The sequence below is a fragment of the Diabrotica undecimpunctata genome, chromosome 6 (genome assembly GCF_040954645.1).
Source record: "Diabrotica undecimpunctata isolate CICGRU chromosome 6, icDiaUnde3, whole genome shotgun sequence".
NCBI classification, from domain to species: domain Eukaryota; kingdom Metazoa; phylum Arthropoda; class Insecta; order Coleoptera; family Chrysomelidae; genus Diabrotica; species Diabrotica undecimpunctata.
Window position 1 is genome coordinate 135,685,249 of NC_092808.1, and position 14,733 is coordinate 135,699,981.

Consider the following 14,733-nt stretch of genomic DNA (forward strand, 5'->3'; position numbering starts at 1 on the left):
ACTACGTTTCAGATTCAGTTCACTTCATTCTAGCGGCAGTATTTGGGTCAGTATCTGTTACATAGCGAATGTGGGGCGTGGAATATGGGGAAGTGTCGAATAACGTGCACATTTAATGCATGCTATCAGTTTCCGTAGCGAGTTTTGCCCGATATTCTCCTGTCATTATTTTATCAAAATAATTGTTGGAATACGTTGAAGCATGTCGAATATAAATGCGGATATAAAGGAGACATGTTTATTTATGAAATGTCAATATAAAACATTGGCAGGTATTAATAAAATTTTATATACACTAGTGGCCAAAATTCTGGAAACTTTACAAAAATTATCGTTTTTTAGCAAGACTCGTCTCATGATCATGATTTATATAGTTTACCATTACAATTACATTTTTATTTTATTGTTTTATATTCCTGCATAATATTTTATGTATTTCTCACTCTTTTTTTATTAACATCATTATTTAATAAAATATGGAACCGAAACGCCGAAAATCTGAGATTTTTGAATGGCAACATTGGCAATAATGTATTGCGTCAGGGTTTTGCTAGTCAGTCAACAACCCAACTGGAAGCGGTTAGGTGGCCTTTAGTACAGTTTCGTGCGGCTTCCAGTGTTTATCAGGTGTTTAATTGTCGGAGAGGAATTCATCAGCGTCGATTCAATGAAAATGGCAACCAGAAACCCAAAACGTGTTGACTGGTCGCCAGGAAAGAGAGCCAAAGCAATTAACCTTCGAGAAGAGGGTTACACTTATCAAGAAATAGCAAACAAATTGTCAAACAAACAAAAGATCTGGCAGAAAACCCAAAGTTAGTCACTACGATGTGCGTAGAATATGCCGACTTTCTTTAGAAGATCGTCGCAGTCCGCAAAAGATATTAACGATATTGTCAAATCAACTGGATTACAAATATCGGACCGCACTATCAGAAGAAAGTTGTGTGAAATGGATTGCGAGCACGAATCTCTAGAAAGAAGCCGTTCCTGAACAAAAAAGAGGCAAAAACGCATTGATTGGGCTTTGGCACACAGAGGGTGGACAGAAGAACAATGGAGTAAAGTAATTTGGAGTGATGAAACCAAAATCTCGATCTTTGGGAGTGACGGTGTGAAGTTTGTTCGCCGCCGACCGGGAGAAGACCTTTTGCCCCAGTGTACTACGGTCACTATGAAGCATCATGTGAGTGTCATGGTATGGGCTTGCATGACCACTAATGGAGTTGGACGTTTAGCAGTAATAGAGGGCAATATTAATGCAAAAAAATATAAGGAAGAGATTACTGCAAGCCAAACTGCTATCAGAGATTTGTTTGAAGGGGATGCCCAACAATGCATCTTCCAGCAGGATGGAGCGCCTTGTCATACGGCTAAGACTTTCATGGAATGGTTGAGAAACCATGATGTTACTGTTCTGCCTTGGCCTGGAAATAGTCCCGATCTAAATCCAATAGAAAATTTGTGGTCAACGCTGAAAGTCTTAGTATCACGCCGAAACCCAAGCAACAAGAGAGAACTGATAAAAGCTATTATTCAGAACTGGTTTAGAGTTATTAAACCAGAAGATTTGGCTCGTCTCGTCAGCTCCATGCCTCGCAGAAATCAGTCTGTCCTAAAAAACAAAGGTTATCCTACCAAATACTAATTTTGTTGATAATAATCATTGTACCATTTTTTTGAAATATATCTACTAATAGCTAACGGCTGTTGTTTTATTTATTTTTAAATTTTTAGAGGATTTTCCCCCTTAAAATAGATGTTAAATATTAAGTAGAAGCATAAAACGATGTAATAAAATTATAGATAAACTTATAAATAACATAAGTCTTGTGAAAAAGAGGAATGCTAATAACAAAACTAAAATTTTTGAAAAGTTTCCAGAATTTTGGCCACTAGTGTAGTTTGATGATTAATTTTTTAAAGCAGAATATCCATGTTTTTTTAATCGGGGATAGTCGTATTCAAATCCTTCTTTTAAAGATCGCGTTTTAGATTTTGATCTAACAATTATATTATCTTAAAAAAAAACAGAGAAGTTTCGTTTATTTTGCATTGTATCAATTAATAATTAAATAAATAATTAAAAGTGATAATATAGCGACTTATTAGAATTTTCACCATACCAGATGCATATTTTACTCCAGTGAATGAAGGTAAAAAAAAGTTTATTGAAAGTAACACTAGGGATGTACAGTAAGGTCTCGTTTTATGCGGTGAATAGGTTCCACAGAAAAGCGCATTTAAAAAAATTCCATAAAAAAAAATATTAATTGCCTTGAAAAAGTAGGGATACGTCCCGTAGACTTCTAAAATTACATAAAACCAAGACAAAAACAAAAATGTTTCCAGAAATTAAAATAAATAGGCTGCATGATAAATTACCTCGAACATTTGAAAGAAATTCATACAAAGGCTTAAAAAAACTGGTCCATATTTCTATTCGTTTTTGTGACTATTTATATTTATTCATCGTGTAGATAAACAGGAAAACAGGGGAACCTGTTTATTTTATTAGTATTGTTGTTGAAAGTAAACTAATTATTTATGCACTTCTTTTTATAAACCCGATTAGCGGCCCTTTGCTAGCCGAAAATTTTTTACCAGCTTGGGAAATGGAAGTTGGTAGCTCTGACTTTTTCATTAACTCATAAAACTGAAGACCTTTTTGTTGGAATAAATAACCACATACAGAAATTCTTCTTTGAATTCTTAATCCAAATTGCGATGGCTCTTTCTGTTCTTTCTAATAATACATCCATTGAGTAACATGAAAAGCCGCTTAATTTTGTACCAGAAATTATAGATTTTCTTATAGCAACTTCATTCTTCTTAATTGCTCTTACAGTTGATTCGCCTACATTAAAATGTTTTCCAATTGCCGTAGATCCTTCTCCTTTTCCTAAGCGATCTAAAATTGCAATTTTCGTTTCCAACGAAATTTATTGTCTTTGATGTTTTTTTTTTCATTCGGGCCAAATCAAATCTTAAAAAAAGAAATAAAAAAAATTAGACTTGCGATATTGAGATGGCAAAAATCTCTTCTAATGAAAAATAAAACTTTACGACACTCATTTGAAATCTTTCAATCCGAAAACCATGCTGCTTATTATACTGCAACTTATAATCACCAAAATTTTAAACTACTTATTATAAAACGAAGCACCGCTTTTAAGATAAAAATTATTTTAAAACAATAACAGGTTAATAAATTTCAATGCGAAACTCGCAATGATATAATAGGGACATCATGTAACAAGGGAATCACCGAATTGCAAAGGTTCACTTTACTGGCATCTGGATGTGAATAGTCAATATTTAATTATAATTGATAGAAATTTTTGGGATGTGTTTTATCAAAAAAATTATTCTTATAAAAATGTCATCATCATCATCTTTGGCTCTACAACCCTGTGTGGGTCTTGGTCTGTTCATGAATTAGTGTCCATTCCCCCTGTCTTTCCAATTTCTACCCCTAGATTCCTCAAGTCATCTTCGACTTGAGTTCTAAATCTAGATCTTGGTCTGCCTCTCTTTCTGGTTCCTACTGTCTTGATATAATATCTGTCTTTGGGAGTCTCCAGTGTCCTAACCACCTTAGTCTGTTAATTTTAATAGACCGGACGATGTTGCATTTTTCATAGCATTGATACAACTCAAAATTGTAGCGCCTGCGCCATATCCCGCTTTCTTGTACTCCTCCGTATATGTGCCTAAGTATTGTTATTTCAAAGCGGCCTAACAGTTCTTCGTCGCTTTTTACCATAGTCCATGTCTCTGACGTGTACGTGTACGTCAGGACAGGTTTAATAAGAGTTTCATATATTAGTATCTTGGTTTTTCTGCTAATTATGTGTGACGTTAAGAGTTGCTTTAGTCCAAAGTAAGCTTTGTTCGCCAGGTATATTATTCTCTTAATTTCTACGCTTACTAGGCTGCTGTTATTTAGTTGTGTTCCAAGATATATAAACTCCGAGACCCCTTCGAATGTGTGTGCTTCTGTTACCAGATCTTGTGGTGCCGCTATTTGGATGCGCGTTTTGGATACGTTGACCTGCAGTCCCAATGTCTTCGCGGCTTTTTCTAATGTTTTAAAACCTGTATCAGGTCTCTTTTTGTCCGTGTTACTATGTCAATGTCATCTGCGTAGGCCAATATCTGTACACTTCTATTGATGATTGTACCTCTGGTTGTTATGCTCGATTTCTCTATGGCTCTTTCTAACGCGATGTTAAACAATAGGCACGATAGATTGTCTCCTTGGCGTAATCCAGTATGTGTTTGAAAATACCTTGACAGTCTGTTTTGTACCTTGACTTTGCACTCAACTTTCGAAAGAGTTGCCTTTACCAATGTTATTAGATGCGACGGACTATCTAGTTCTCCCATGGCATTATAAAGTGCGCTTCTGTCTACACTATCATAAGCGCTTTTAAAATATATGAAGAGGTGGTAGGTATCGATTCCATATTCATGTCTTTTCTAAGGTTTGTCTGAGAAGGAAAATCTGATCAATTGTTGACCTTTCTTTTCGGAATCCACATTGATATTTGCCTATTTTATCCTTAGTATATACTAGTAAACGATCATAAAGTATATAAGTCAGTATTTTGTAAGCCGTAATTAAGAGGGTAATGCCTCGACAGTTGTCACATATTAGTGGATCCCCTTTCTTGTGAATAGGTACTATAATACCTACATTCTAACTGTCTGGGAGTTTTCCTTCTCTCCAAATGGATGCAACAAGTTTTATTATGTATTTTTTCAGCGCGTTTGCTCCATACTTGAACAGCTCAGGGGGTATACCATCTTCTCCAGGGGATTTGTTGTTTTTTAGCCTTTTTATTGCCTTGACAACTTCTTCTTCTGTTGGTATATTATTTTTCTCCCTCTCATCGTCTATGTTTCTACTGTGGTCATTTATGTCACTCACTTCTCAATAGTTAATAATAGAAATTTTTGGGATGAAATATGTTTTATCAAAAAAATTATTCTTATAAAAATGTAGCGTATAAAAAAAAAACAAAAACAATGGTGGGTTCATGGTGTCTGTAGCCCCAATACACACCATAAACCCACCATTGTTTTCGTTTTTTTATAAGCTACATTTTTTATAAAAAAGTGTTTTTTTTTTTGTTAAAAAATTGACAGTTTCACTTGCGAATAAGGCGAAAAGAATTGGCTTTCAGAAAAAAAGACGTACTGTGATTGAGTGGTGGTCGACTACTAAATATAACCTTCTGGGAAAGGCCCGATCGCAGGAGGTCAGTTGGTCGCCCAAGAAAAAGATAAAAAGATGCAGTAATGAGTGATCTAGGTAAGTTGGGGTTGCAACAATTGGAGATTGGAGCACAAGACCGGCAAGCGTGGAGGACAATAGTAAACGTGGCGAAGACGTTTTGTAGTGTTGCAACAGACTTGTAAATTGCGAGTAAAAGAGATCGTAACCAACTACAGCCTTAGACATATTGCTATCCCTACTACATATAAATGGCCGAAGGATTGCTAAAAAGTACTCGTAGGCTAACACACAACTCAGTGTCCGATTGGGCATCTGGAGTTTCAAGCTGTTTGTTCAACGCAGATCATGAAAATGTCTACATTACAAAGGGTGTCCTTATTTATTATACTGATGAATCAAAAACATTATGAAGGAGTAGAAATCGGGGTTTAATGGTCCCAACACTATCGATAGATCTCGGAATTTCTCTTACCATATTTCAAGCCGAATTACTAGCAATAGATTTTTTGCTCTAGAATAGCTGAAGAAACGCCTCAATTTGGCAAAAACATTTATTGCTTGTCACACAAGTTGCACTTAAGATTTTGAAGCGTACAACATCTGAGTGCGCAACAGCTTGGAACTGTAAACAGTCCCTTCAGGAACTGACAAAGGATAAAAAAGTAACTTTCTTACTGTTGGCAGGGAATAAAGGAACTGCTCGTAACAAGATTGCTTGTACTGCGAAAGAAGCGTCTGGTAGAACCATTTAGCGGTATCAAAAAATCCCATCGTTTAAGGTGTCCTAAAATAGGCCTGCAGAGACAATATTCTAGGCCAAAGACAAGGAAAAAGTTTATTACAACCTTAAGCTCGTTACGCAAAAGTTCTAAAGCTTGAAGAAGTTGTAGGTTTCCTTTTTCTTTATGCGACAAGAATAACATTTGCAAATCCAAAACGTGATCTAAAATTTATACGAACTACATTGAAAATACGGATGTTTATCATAGCAAAAGGTCTAGAATTTATTCACGATTAGTCTGACGGCATATTCAGACACTGAAAAATGGTTACGTCCATTGCTAACAAACGTAATCGACAAACTTTTTGGCATTTCCTTATCTTCTTTGAACCTTTAATATCCAAGCACATAAATATTACTTTCTAATATTACAAAATTAAAAATTAATAAGTAGATATCCATGTTTAATGATACTCTACTAAAAATCTGAATAAAATTAGCAATTCATTGGTAGACACGCTAAATATTCTAATTAATTAAATACTACCAAGGAATTATATGCAGCCACGTAACACTGTTTGATGTCATCAACAGGTTTTCTGTTATGTGAAACTGCCCGTGACATTGAATAACGTATTAAACTGGCTCGTAGAATTAATTGACCTACTATTAGTTTTATAAACTAAAAGAGGATGTTAGACAACCGAATCCGCAAAAATTTGATAAAAACTATTATTCACGATAATAGATAAATTGGCCATGCATCTAATTGTTACAATGACTATCATTAGACGGGTTTTATAGAAAAAATAAAGTTGGAATAGGAAGTGCGTTATTGTCAATTGAAAAGATAGTTTATGGTTAAATTAATTCAACACTTTTGTCTGTTTTAACGAAATACTTTAACGACCAAGTTGAAAAAAATCGTTACATTTTGTCCCGTCTTATCGATTGTGTAAAGTTTTGTGGCGTATTCTAAGTAGCTTTGCGGGGACATGACGAGTCATCAGAAAGCTTAAATTCAGGAATAGACAGGGGTCTCATTGATTTTGTATCAGAAATCGATATGGCTATGAAACATTTGCAAGGAAATATTTTTAAAGGTATGTCAAAATTAGTTCAAAATGACATATTAGATGCTGTTGTAACTTGCTGTTTGCTAGAAGGGAGTTAAAAAACGGGTTTCAGAGGCACGGTTTGTATCCATTCAGTGTGATGAAATTTACTAATGTTTTTGGAAATTTTTAGAACCTGTTTCACATAGTGCCAGTGACATATCCACATAAATTAGAAAAGAGTTGGAACTGCTTAATATTTCCGTAAATCAGCTAGTAGGCCAAAGCTATGGTGGAGCGGCTGTAATGTCAGAAAGGGAAGGTGGCGTTCAAAGTTTTAATAAGAAAATATTTTCCTTACGCATTTTATGCACATTGTTATGCACATCAATTTAATTTAATGTTGCAGAAAAGTGTTTGTGTTCATGCAATTGTAGCCAATTTTTTGCCAATTTACATGCATTTTCGCTTTTTTGTTTTAAGATCAATAAAAAGAACTAGCATGCTAGATGACATAGTGAAAAAAAAAATCGGTTGCCTGTAAAGTCGGTTTTACGGGCGAAGATTTTACGTGACAACGTCTTTTTCTCGGTAGAATATTTATTGATATGAATATTATTAAATTGCACAATAGGAACAAGGAATTGCCGCTATAAACTCAGTTTCTCAACTTTTGTGTCAATCTAACAATTAATCAATCAATCATAGTTTACGATAATGAAATATTAGTGTACAATTATTTACCTTTATTGTTGTAGTTGTTGTAAATGACGAATCTACTCACGAATTGAAGACAAATCTCACGATCTCACGATTAAGGTCTTACATCTTACGATTTTTAAATTTTTTTTAAATTTCAAGTGTTTCTAATAAAATGCATGGGAGGAAATCAGCTTTTTTTAGATTGTCACCTTGAAATATCCATAAATTGACTGTATTTTTGTATCAAAGTGGGCTACTCCAATTAACTCAATTAATATACACAAAATAATATAAACAAAGCTTAAAAGGTTCTTTATGCTTTGAAAGTGGTTTATAAACAACTGAATTGTAATGTATATTTTACCGCCTTTAATAAATATGAAGTATAGACTAAATTTTGTGTAAAGAACAAACATTCAACAGACCTAATAGTAAAAACATATTGATTTAAGTGTGAATTTGAGATAATGTGCTGACAAAATGTTAAATCCTAAGAAAACAAAATTATGTTTTTATGTATATTCATTATACTTAATACTCTTGGGTAAAATACCTCATATTATATATGTCTTTAGACACAGTTAATAATTTTCATTGAAGTTTAAACTATAAAGAATGTTTACAATCATTGCTCAATATTAAATGGATAAATCCATAGCAATATTATAAAAGAATATAGGTCCCTAGGTAATTTCCTAAAATTATATCTGATACTGGTGGTTCCCCCTAAAATAGGACACTGTAAGCACTCCACATTTTCACTACAGACACAGCTGACGATACTTTCAACGATTTTCAACTTTAGCGATTCAACGCGCCTAATTCTCTAGTGCCGCGCGCAGCGGACCGATCATGTTTGAGTGGGAGAGAGACGCAAGGCATTCGCCGGTCCGGCGGGCCTCTCTCTCGTTCGGTGACTCACTGTAACAGACGTGAGCGGGCGTTAAACTTTTTCTTAAATGACTCCGAGCCACAACCTAATTTAAGACGTTGTCACGTCAAAAGATTTCGACAGTACAAGATGGAAATTTAACACTCGAACTGTCAGAACAATTTTTGAAAACAAAGGGCACCACAAAAATTGTTTAGAGGATATTAGAGAGCAACGGGAATGATTTTACCACAATAAACCAAGTACTACTGGCGTTGCTGGTATATTTAAATAATGCAAGTTTTATTTATTGACTTCCATTTTTCGCTTAAATAATCCCCCACTGTGAAATCCTTTTTAAAGAATTTCAATCTCGGTCTTTGGATGCCGTTAAAACGAACGGATTTTTAAACAACTTTGACAAAGCCATTTGAAATATTTGTAACTAACTGGTATATTAATAAAAAGGTGATAATGTAATATGTAATAAAATAGTCAATTAATGTCAATTTGTAAATAGGCACGATCGGCTAAATTGACCAATGGAATCGATTTGTAGTCATACAAACCGAAAGAAATTAAATATGTGTCTTTCTGTTTCCATTGTAATTACTTTTGCAGCTGTATAACAATATTTTTTCAACAAAGAAAAATCGTTGCATATATTATCAATTATGACTTTTTTTAAACATTAATTATATAAAATAACTAAACAAGAGGTAATTAGTTACGTTAGATTCTGTGATGAATATTTATACACGTGAATTTATGGGGATTTAATTGACCTTGAATATTACCGTACCGTACCTCATCATTTTTCTAAGAGACCCATTATATTTTGTATTCCCCACAATTTTTATATAAAGGAAAATATTCCCGATTGTTATAACATTAAATCGTAAGAGTCTTATTTTTTATAAATCATGCGTAAGTGAAAGATACACATTGTGGTATGAAGGGCAAAGTAACAACAGGAATGTAGTTGGTATAATTGCTGGTAAAGAAATAAAAGATAACGTAGTAGACGTTGTAAGAACCATTGATAGAATCTAACCTAACCTAACCTAATAACCCACACGAATACTATGCAAAACAGCTTCATACCAAAAAAGTGACAGTGTGTAGTGCGATGACAACAAAGGGAAGAATAATTGTTCCCAATTTTTTTGAAGATGCTCGCGGTCGTGCTCTAACAGCACTTTTTGTGCAGCAGTGTTTCAATGCTTTTCAGATTATGACTGTTTGTCATAATCTGAATCACATACGGCATTCTAGTCGGTAAATGCTGTAAATAAATTATTCCCAGGGTGTCTCATCTCCTTACATGGCGACATTAAATGGTGTCCTTGATTGTATGATCTCACGCCTCTAGCTTTTTGTGCTGCACTTGAAAAGCCGCGTCTACGTTGATCCCCTGCTACCATCGCTCAGCTGAAACTACGGATTAGCAATAAAATCAACAATATTCCAATTGCTTTATGTCAACGTGTGTTCCAATAGACTGCAAATGTTTGCAAAAGTGCTATGGACAAGATCTATGGACAGAAAACTAAAAACGATCTAAAAAAAATGCTAAATTACTTCGTAGTAGTAACGCAAGATGATAACACCACCACGAAATAGATTCCACGTTTGTAAGTTACATACTAATGTACCCGAAGCCATTATCCGTTTGCAAATGTTTAGATCTAACAGTTAAATCCTTGCACTTTATATCCTGCATGTCAACAAATCCATATTAATGTTAAAAACCATGGGTTTTTATTAACTATAATATAATCGTATGATTAATCTGTTTAGAATGTATCACTTTTGTGAAACTTGTGGTTATTGTAAATATATAAGCAACTAAAAAATATTTTTAATTGCCTCGAAGCCGGTCTTATGTCACGACAATAACATTTGAAGGTTGCTAACACACTAAACTTCGCACGAAAAAAATTATAGCATTATCAAAAAAATGAACCTTGAATGTTGTGTTCAACATAGTACTGAATTATTTCTGGTATAACATTGAGGTTATTATGCTAATGATGGATTTCTTTGCGTTTGGAGTTCCTAACGAATCTAGGTCACACTGTATTGATATTTATGGAATTTTTATATAGTAACTAAAAAATCTTTTATAAGAAAACCTAATAATAGTAATCCACCTTCAATTTACACTTTACAGTAACATCTCAGTTTCGGTCTACCAAAGTTCTGTTAATAAAAATTAAATGTACATAAAACGAAGAATTTGAAAATATAATAAGTGACATAGAAATAATATGCATAGGTATTATACCTAATAGACGTTAGTTTTCTCTATTGGTTTACCGTTATATTAAATAATACTCCAGCATTACTCACACACCTTCAAAAAACAATAAATTCAGCAGTTATTCGTTAGTGGTAAGACTAGCTGAATGCACAGTTCTGTCCAAAATAATTGATGTACCAATAAAAATGTAAGGAATTGGAACTACACTTGAGTGCAAAAAAATCGACTCAAAATTATTTTGCGAAAGTCTATCTCCTGTTTCAATCTAAAAGGTGTAAATTTAATAATATTTATTGTACAATTATTATCCTCATTATTGAGTTTGAAAAAAGTTTCGGTTTTTGGTAAATCGGGTGACGTATTATTATGTCCGACGACAAGAAGGAGGCCGTAAACGAACAACAACAAAGAGATATGATCGATTTCTTGTATCTAAATCTCCGAGAAATCGACATTTGACTGGTGCTAATCTCAAAGGAGAGCTTAGAGAGGTCCGAGGTGTGGTTACTAGCGTTTGGAAAGTCAGAAGTAGACTTAAAGCAGCCAACCTGACACCAAAAAGGGCAGCTACGAGTCCCAAGCTAACTGCACCCCAGAAGTAAAGGCGACTAGAATTTACTCGCGAACATCTGGATTGGGACGACTATCAATGGAGTCAGGTATTATTCTCCGACGAAAGTAGGATCTGCCTACATGGCAACGAAAAGAGGTGTCGAGTCTATAGAAGGCCAGGAGAACGATTTGCTCAATGTTGTATACGAGAAATTGTGTCATATGGAGGCGGTTCTTGTATATTTTGGGCAGGCATTTCCGTGGATGGGAAAACCGAGTTGGTTTTCGTGCCTGGTGGAGGACGGGGGGGGGGGGGGGGGAGGTTTAACGGCGGATCGTTACATCAGATAGAGGCAATGTGGTTCCATACGTGGGATTTCTTGGTGATGCCTTTATTTTATTGCATGATAATGCACGATGTCATACCGCACGAGTCACCACCACCTATCTGACAGATCGGTATACCTACAATAAATTGGCCTGCGTTGATCCCGGACATAAGTCCAATAGAGTATGTTTGGGATGATCTTAAACGAAGGGTTCGAAACAGAAATCATGCACCAAGGAGCATAATGGAATTAAGGGCTGCGCTTAATGATAAATGGGAAGCAATGATTCAAGAATTTATTAGAAAAGTCATCCGATCCATGCGAAATCGCCTGGAAAGTGTAATTAGGAATAGAGGTGGTAATATCAGATATTGAAAAATAAAAAAATTCATTTCGTAATGGATAATTTCTCTGTTCATTACGTCTTCCTTGGGATAATTCCAATGATAAATATTTGAGAAACTCTGTTCGTATAGCATATTGTTTTTATAATGCGTCTTCCAAATAATGAAATAGTGGTTTTTGTAAGTTCAATAATAAAGTTACTGTTTGCACATTACATCTTGTTATTTTCATACTTCTTACATTAAAACAGAAGGTGTAATCTCAAATATCGCTTTTGAGTCGATTGTTTTGCACTCAAGTGTAGTTTTACTGACAATACAAATAAAAAACCTGTCTCGCATTTAACAAGTGTTCTTATCCTAATTATTTTTCATTCCGGCGACTTATATTTGAAAATACAAAGAAAAATTCTAAAACTCTGTACTCTATTCTTTTGCATTGACTGTTCACAAAAAAGAGAATTCAAGATAATTTCTTAGATATACAAATATATAATTTGCTACATTTAAACCTACATTTAACATTTAGAATTGTGTAGGATTGAAATATCCTAAACCTTAACACCTTAGACAATGATGATTAATATTAATCTGTGCTTTATTTTTGAGCTAATTAATTGTGTCAATAAATGTCCAGAGTTCTTAGAGTAAAATTGAATTTTTCACCCTTTTGCACCGAACAAATTATGGCTTTCACTCTACTATAGACATAATAAATGTTTTAAAAGTTAATTATCTACTTCTTTAACTCACTATTCCAATTGTCAAGTGCTTTCCCAATTTCTTTCTTGGATTGTTACTTTAACTTCATTCTTTCATTACTTTCTGTATGAACACAATTCTTGCAGTGATAACCGCCAAACACAGAATGGTACTTCAAAAATACATATATATGTTCTTTAATTTTCATAAATTTATACCAAATATGTCGGTTTTTTCATTAAATTAATAATCAGTATATTGTTTCAGGAGGAGATGGTACCTTCCACTTCAAAGTTTTGGTTCCCAGTGTTGCAGCGGGAGCCATTATTGGAAAGGGAGGTGAAACCATTGCACAACTACAGAAAGAAACTGGAGCTAGAGTTAAGATGTCGAAATCACATGATTACTACCCAGGTAAGTCAACCGTATTTGTATATGTTCAGATCATTTCAAAGTCCTTGTTACTATTATTTTGACTGGGCTTTCTCATTTCAATATTTTTCCGGTTTATACAGGCATCAATATTTAATATTCTTTGCCCTTTTTTGTATATATGAGCCTCCTTTTTTATTGTAATATTAATGTTATGAAACTGGACATGGTTTCAAACCACGGCCAACTATATCGACTGTAACAGGTGTATAATGAAGAGGAAGGCAGGGACAAGGAAACAAGGAATTTAGAAGCAAGGAAAGTGATGTGGATCCAATTTACATCCAGTTTACATACGTAATTGGAAGAAATGTTGAATATAGTAATACGTATTAACGTAATAAAGAACTGCTTATAAATAAAACAAATAAATGAAATGGCCGAAGAATTAGAAATGGAAATATAAGTCCCAGAACCTTAAAAATTCCGAAATATTTTGGGATTTAAAGAAACCGACAAAAGATCTTTAGAAAATTTCAATCTGTCTCAGAAAAAACGGAAATGATCGACGTATTATTACAGTGTAGTGAGCACTCGAATCGTAAGCGAAAGGTCATGGATCTGGGCGTCTTAGTTTAACCTTTTAAGGCGCAGAACTCATTTTTTTATGGGCATTAAGTATTTACCATCAGTAGCAAAGATTACTACGGGCATTTCTATTTCTATACGGAAATTATCTTCGATTTTTTCTTTCATGGGGAGGTAAATATTGCTACCTGTGGACATTTGAGTATTTATCGTCATTGGTAAAGATTTCTACCGCTACATCTACACACTAAAACAAAAGTTGTAAAAGAGATAACATTTATTTCTTTCATTCATCAAAACTTCATTTCATTTTTGATGATCTATAGAAAAACATTCTTTGCATAATTCTACATCACATTTTTGGCAAATGAGTTTGGTCCCAGTCTGTTTCTTATTAGAACTGAAGCTTGAACTTAGCCTTCGATTTTAAATTTGTCTTTTTAGACCACTTGAATTCCGATTTTTTGAAGGATGAAACATCCACATTATCCTTGTCATATTAAGTACTTGGTTAAATAATCAATTCACAAATTAACTAATTAAATTTTTATCATCTATACAACGAGGTACCCAAAATTAAAAACCATCAATTTTCGTTGATTAGAACCGGAGATATTGCGACTTTTATAAATTTGAATTAATGAATTTAGTTTTTGAAATAGTAAAATCGAGAATGTATGTGTATGTTGATGCGTCTGAGTTATTTTAAATATTTATAAGCTTAAAATCACAGTACTTTTGTAAACCTATTTTTACAATATTTAACATAATTTTTTTTAATCGCTAAATGATGTAATTTTTTCTCTTCAATTTGTGATCTCATTCATTCATTGTGATTCATGTAGACCTAATATTTTACTCATAATAACGTTTTAGATAAAAGCTTTTTGGGATAAACAATTTCAATTTCGCAACAACTAGTAAGTGAAACTTTTTGAAATTTTTATAGCTGACTATGTAATATTGTCAGTATTATCACGCGAAATTCATGT

General features: G+C 33.8%; 1 protein-coding gene across 2 annotated transcripts in view; it reads left to right on the plus strand.

The window, feature by feature from the left end:
- The window catches only part of ps (RNA-binding protein Nova-1-like protein passilla), a 260,367-nt gene that overhangs the window by 145,920 nt on the left and 99,714 nt on the right, over nt 1-14,733 (plus strand). For both annotated transcript variants that reach the window (XM_072535481.1, XM_072535482.1), the window contains one exon: nt 13,049-13,195. In XM_072535481.1, coding sequence (XP_072391582.1) covers nt 13,049-13,195 — 147 coding nt within the window. The remainder of the gene's footprint in view (nt 1-13,048; nt 13,196-14,733) is intronic.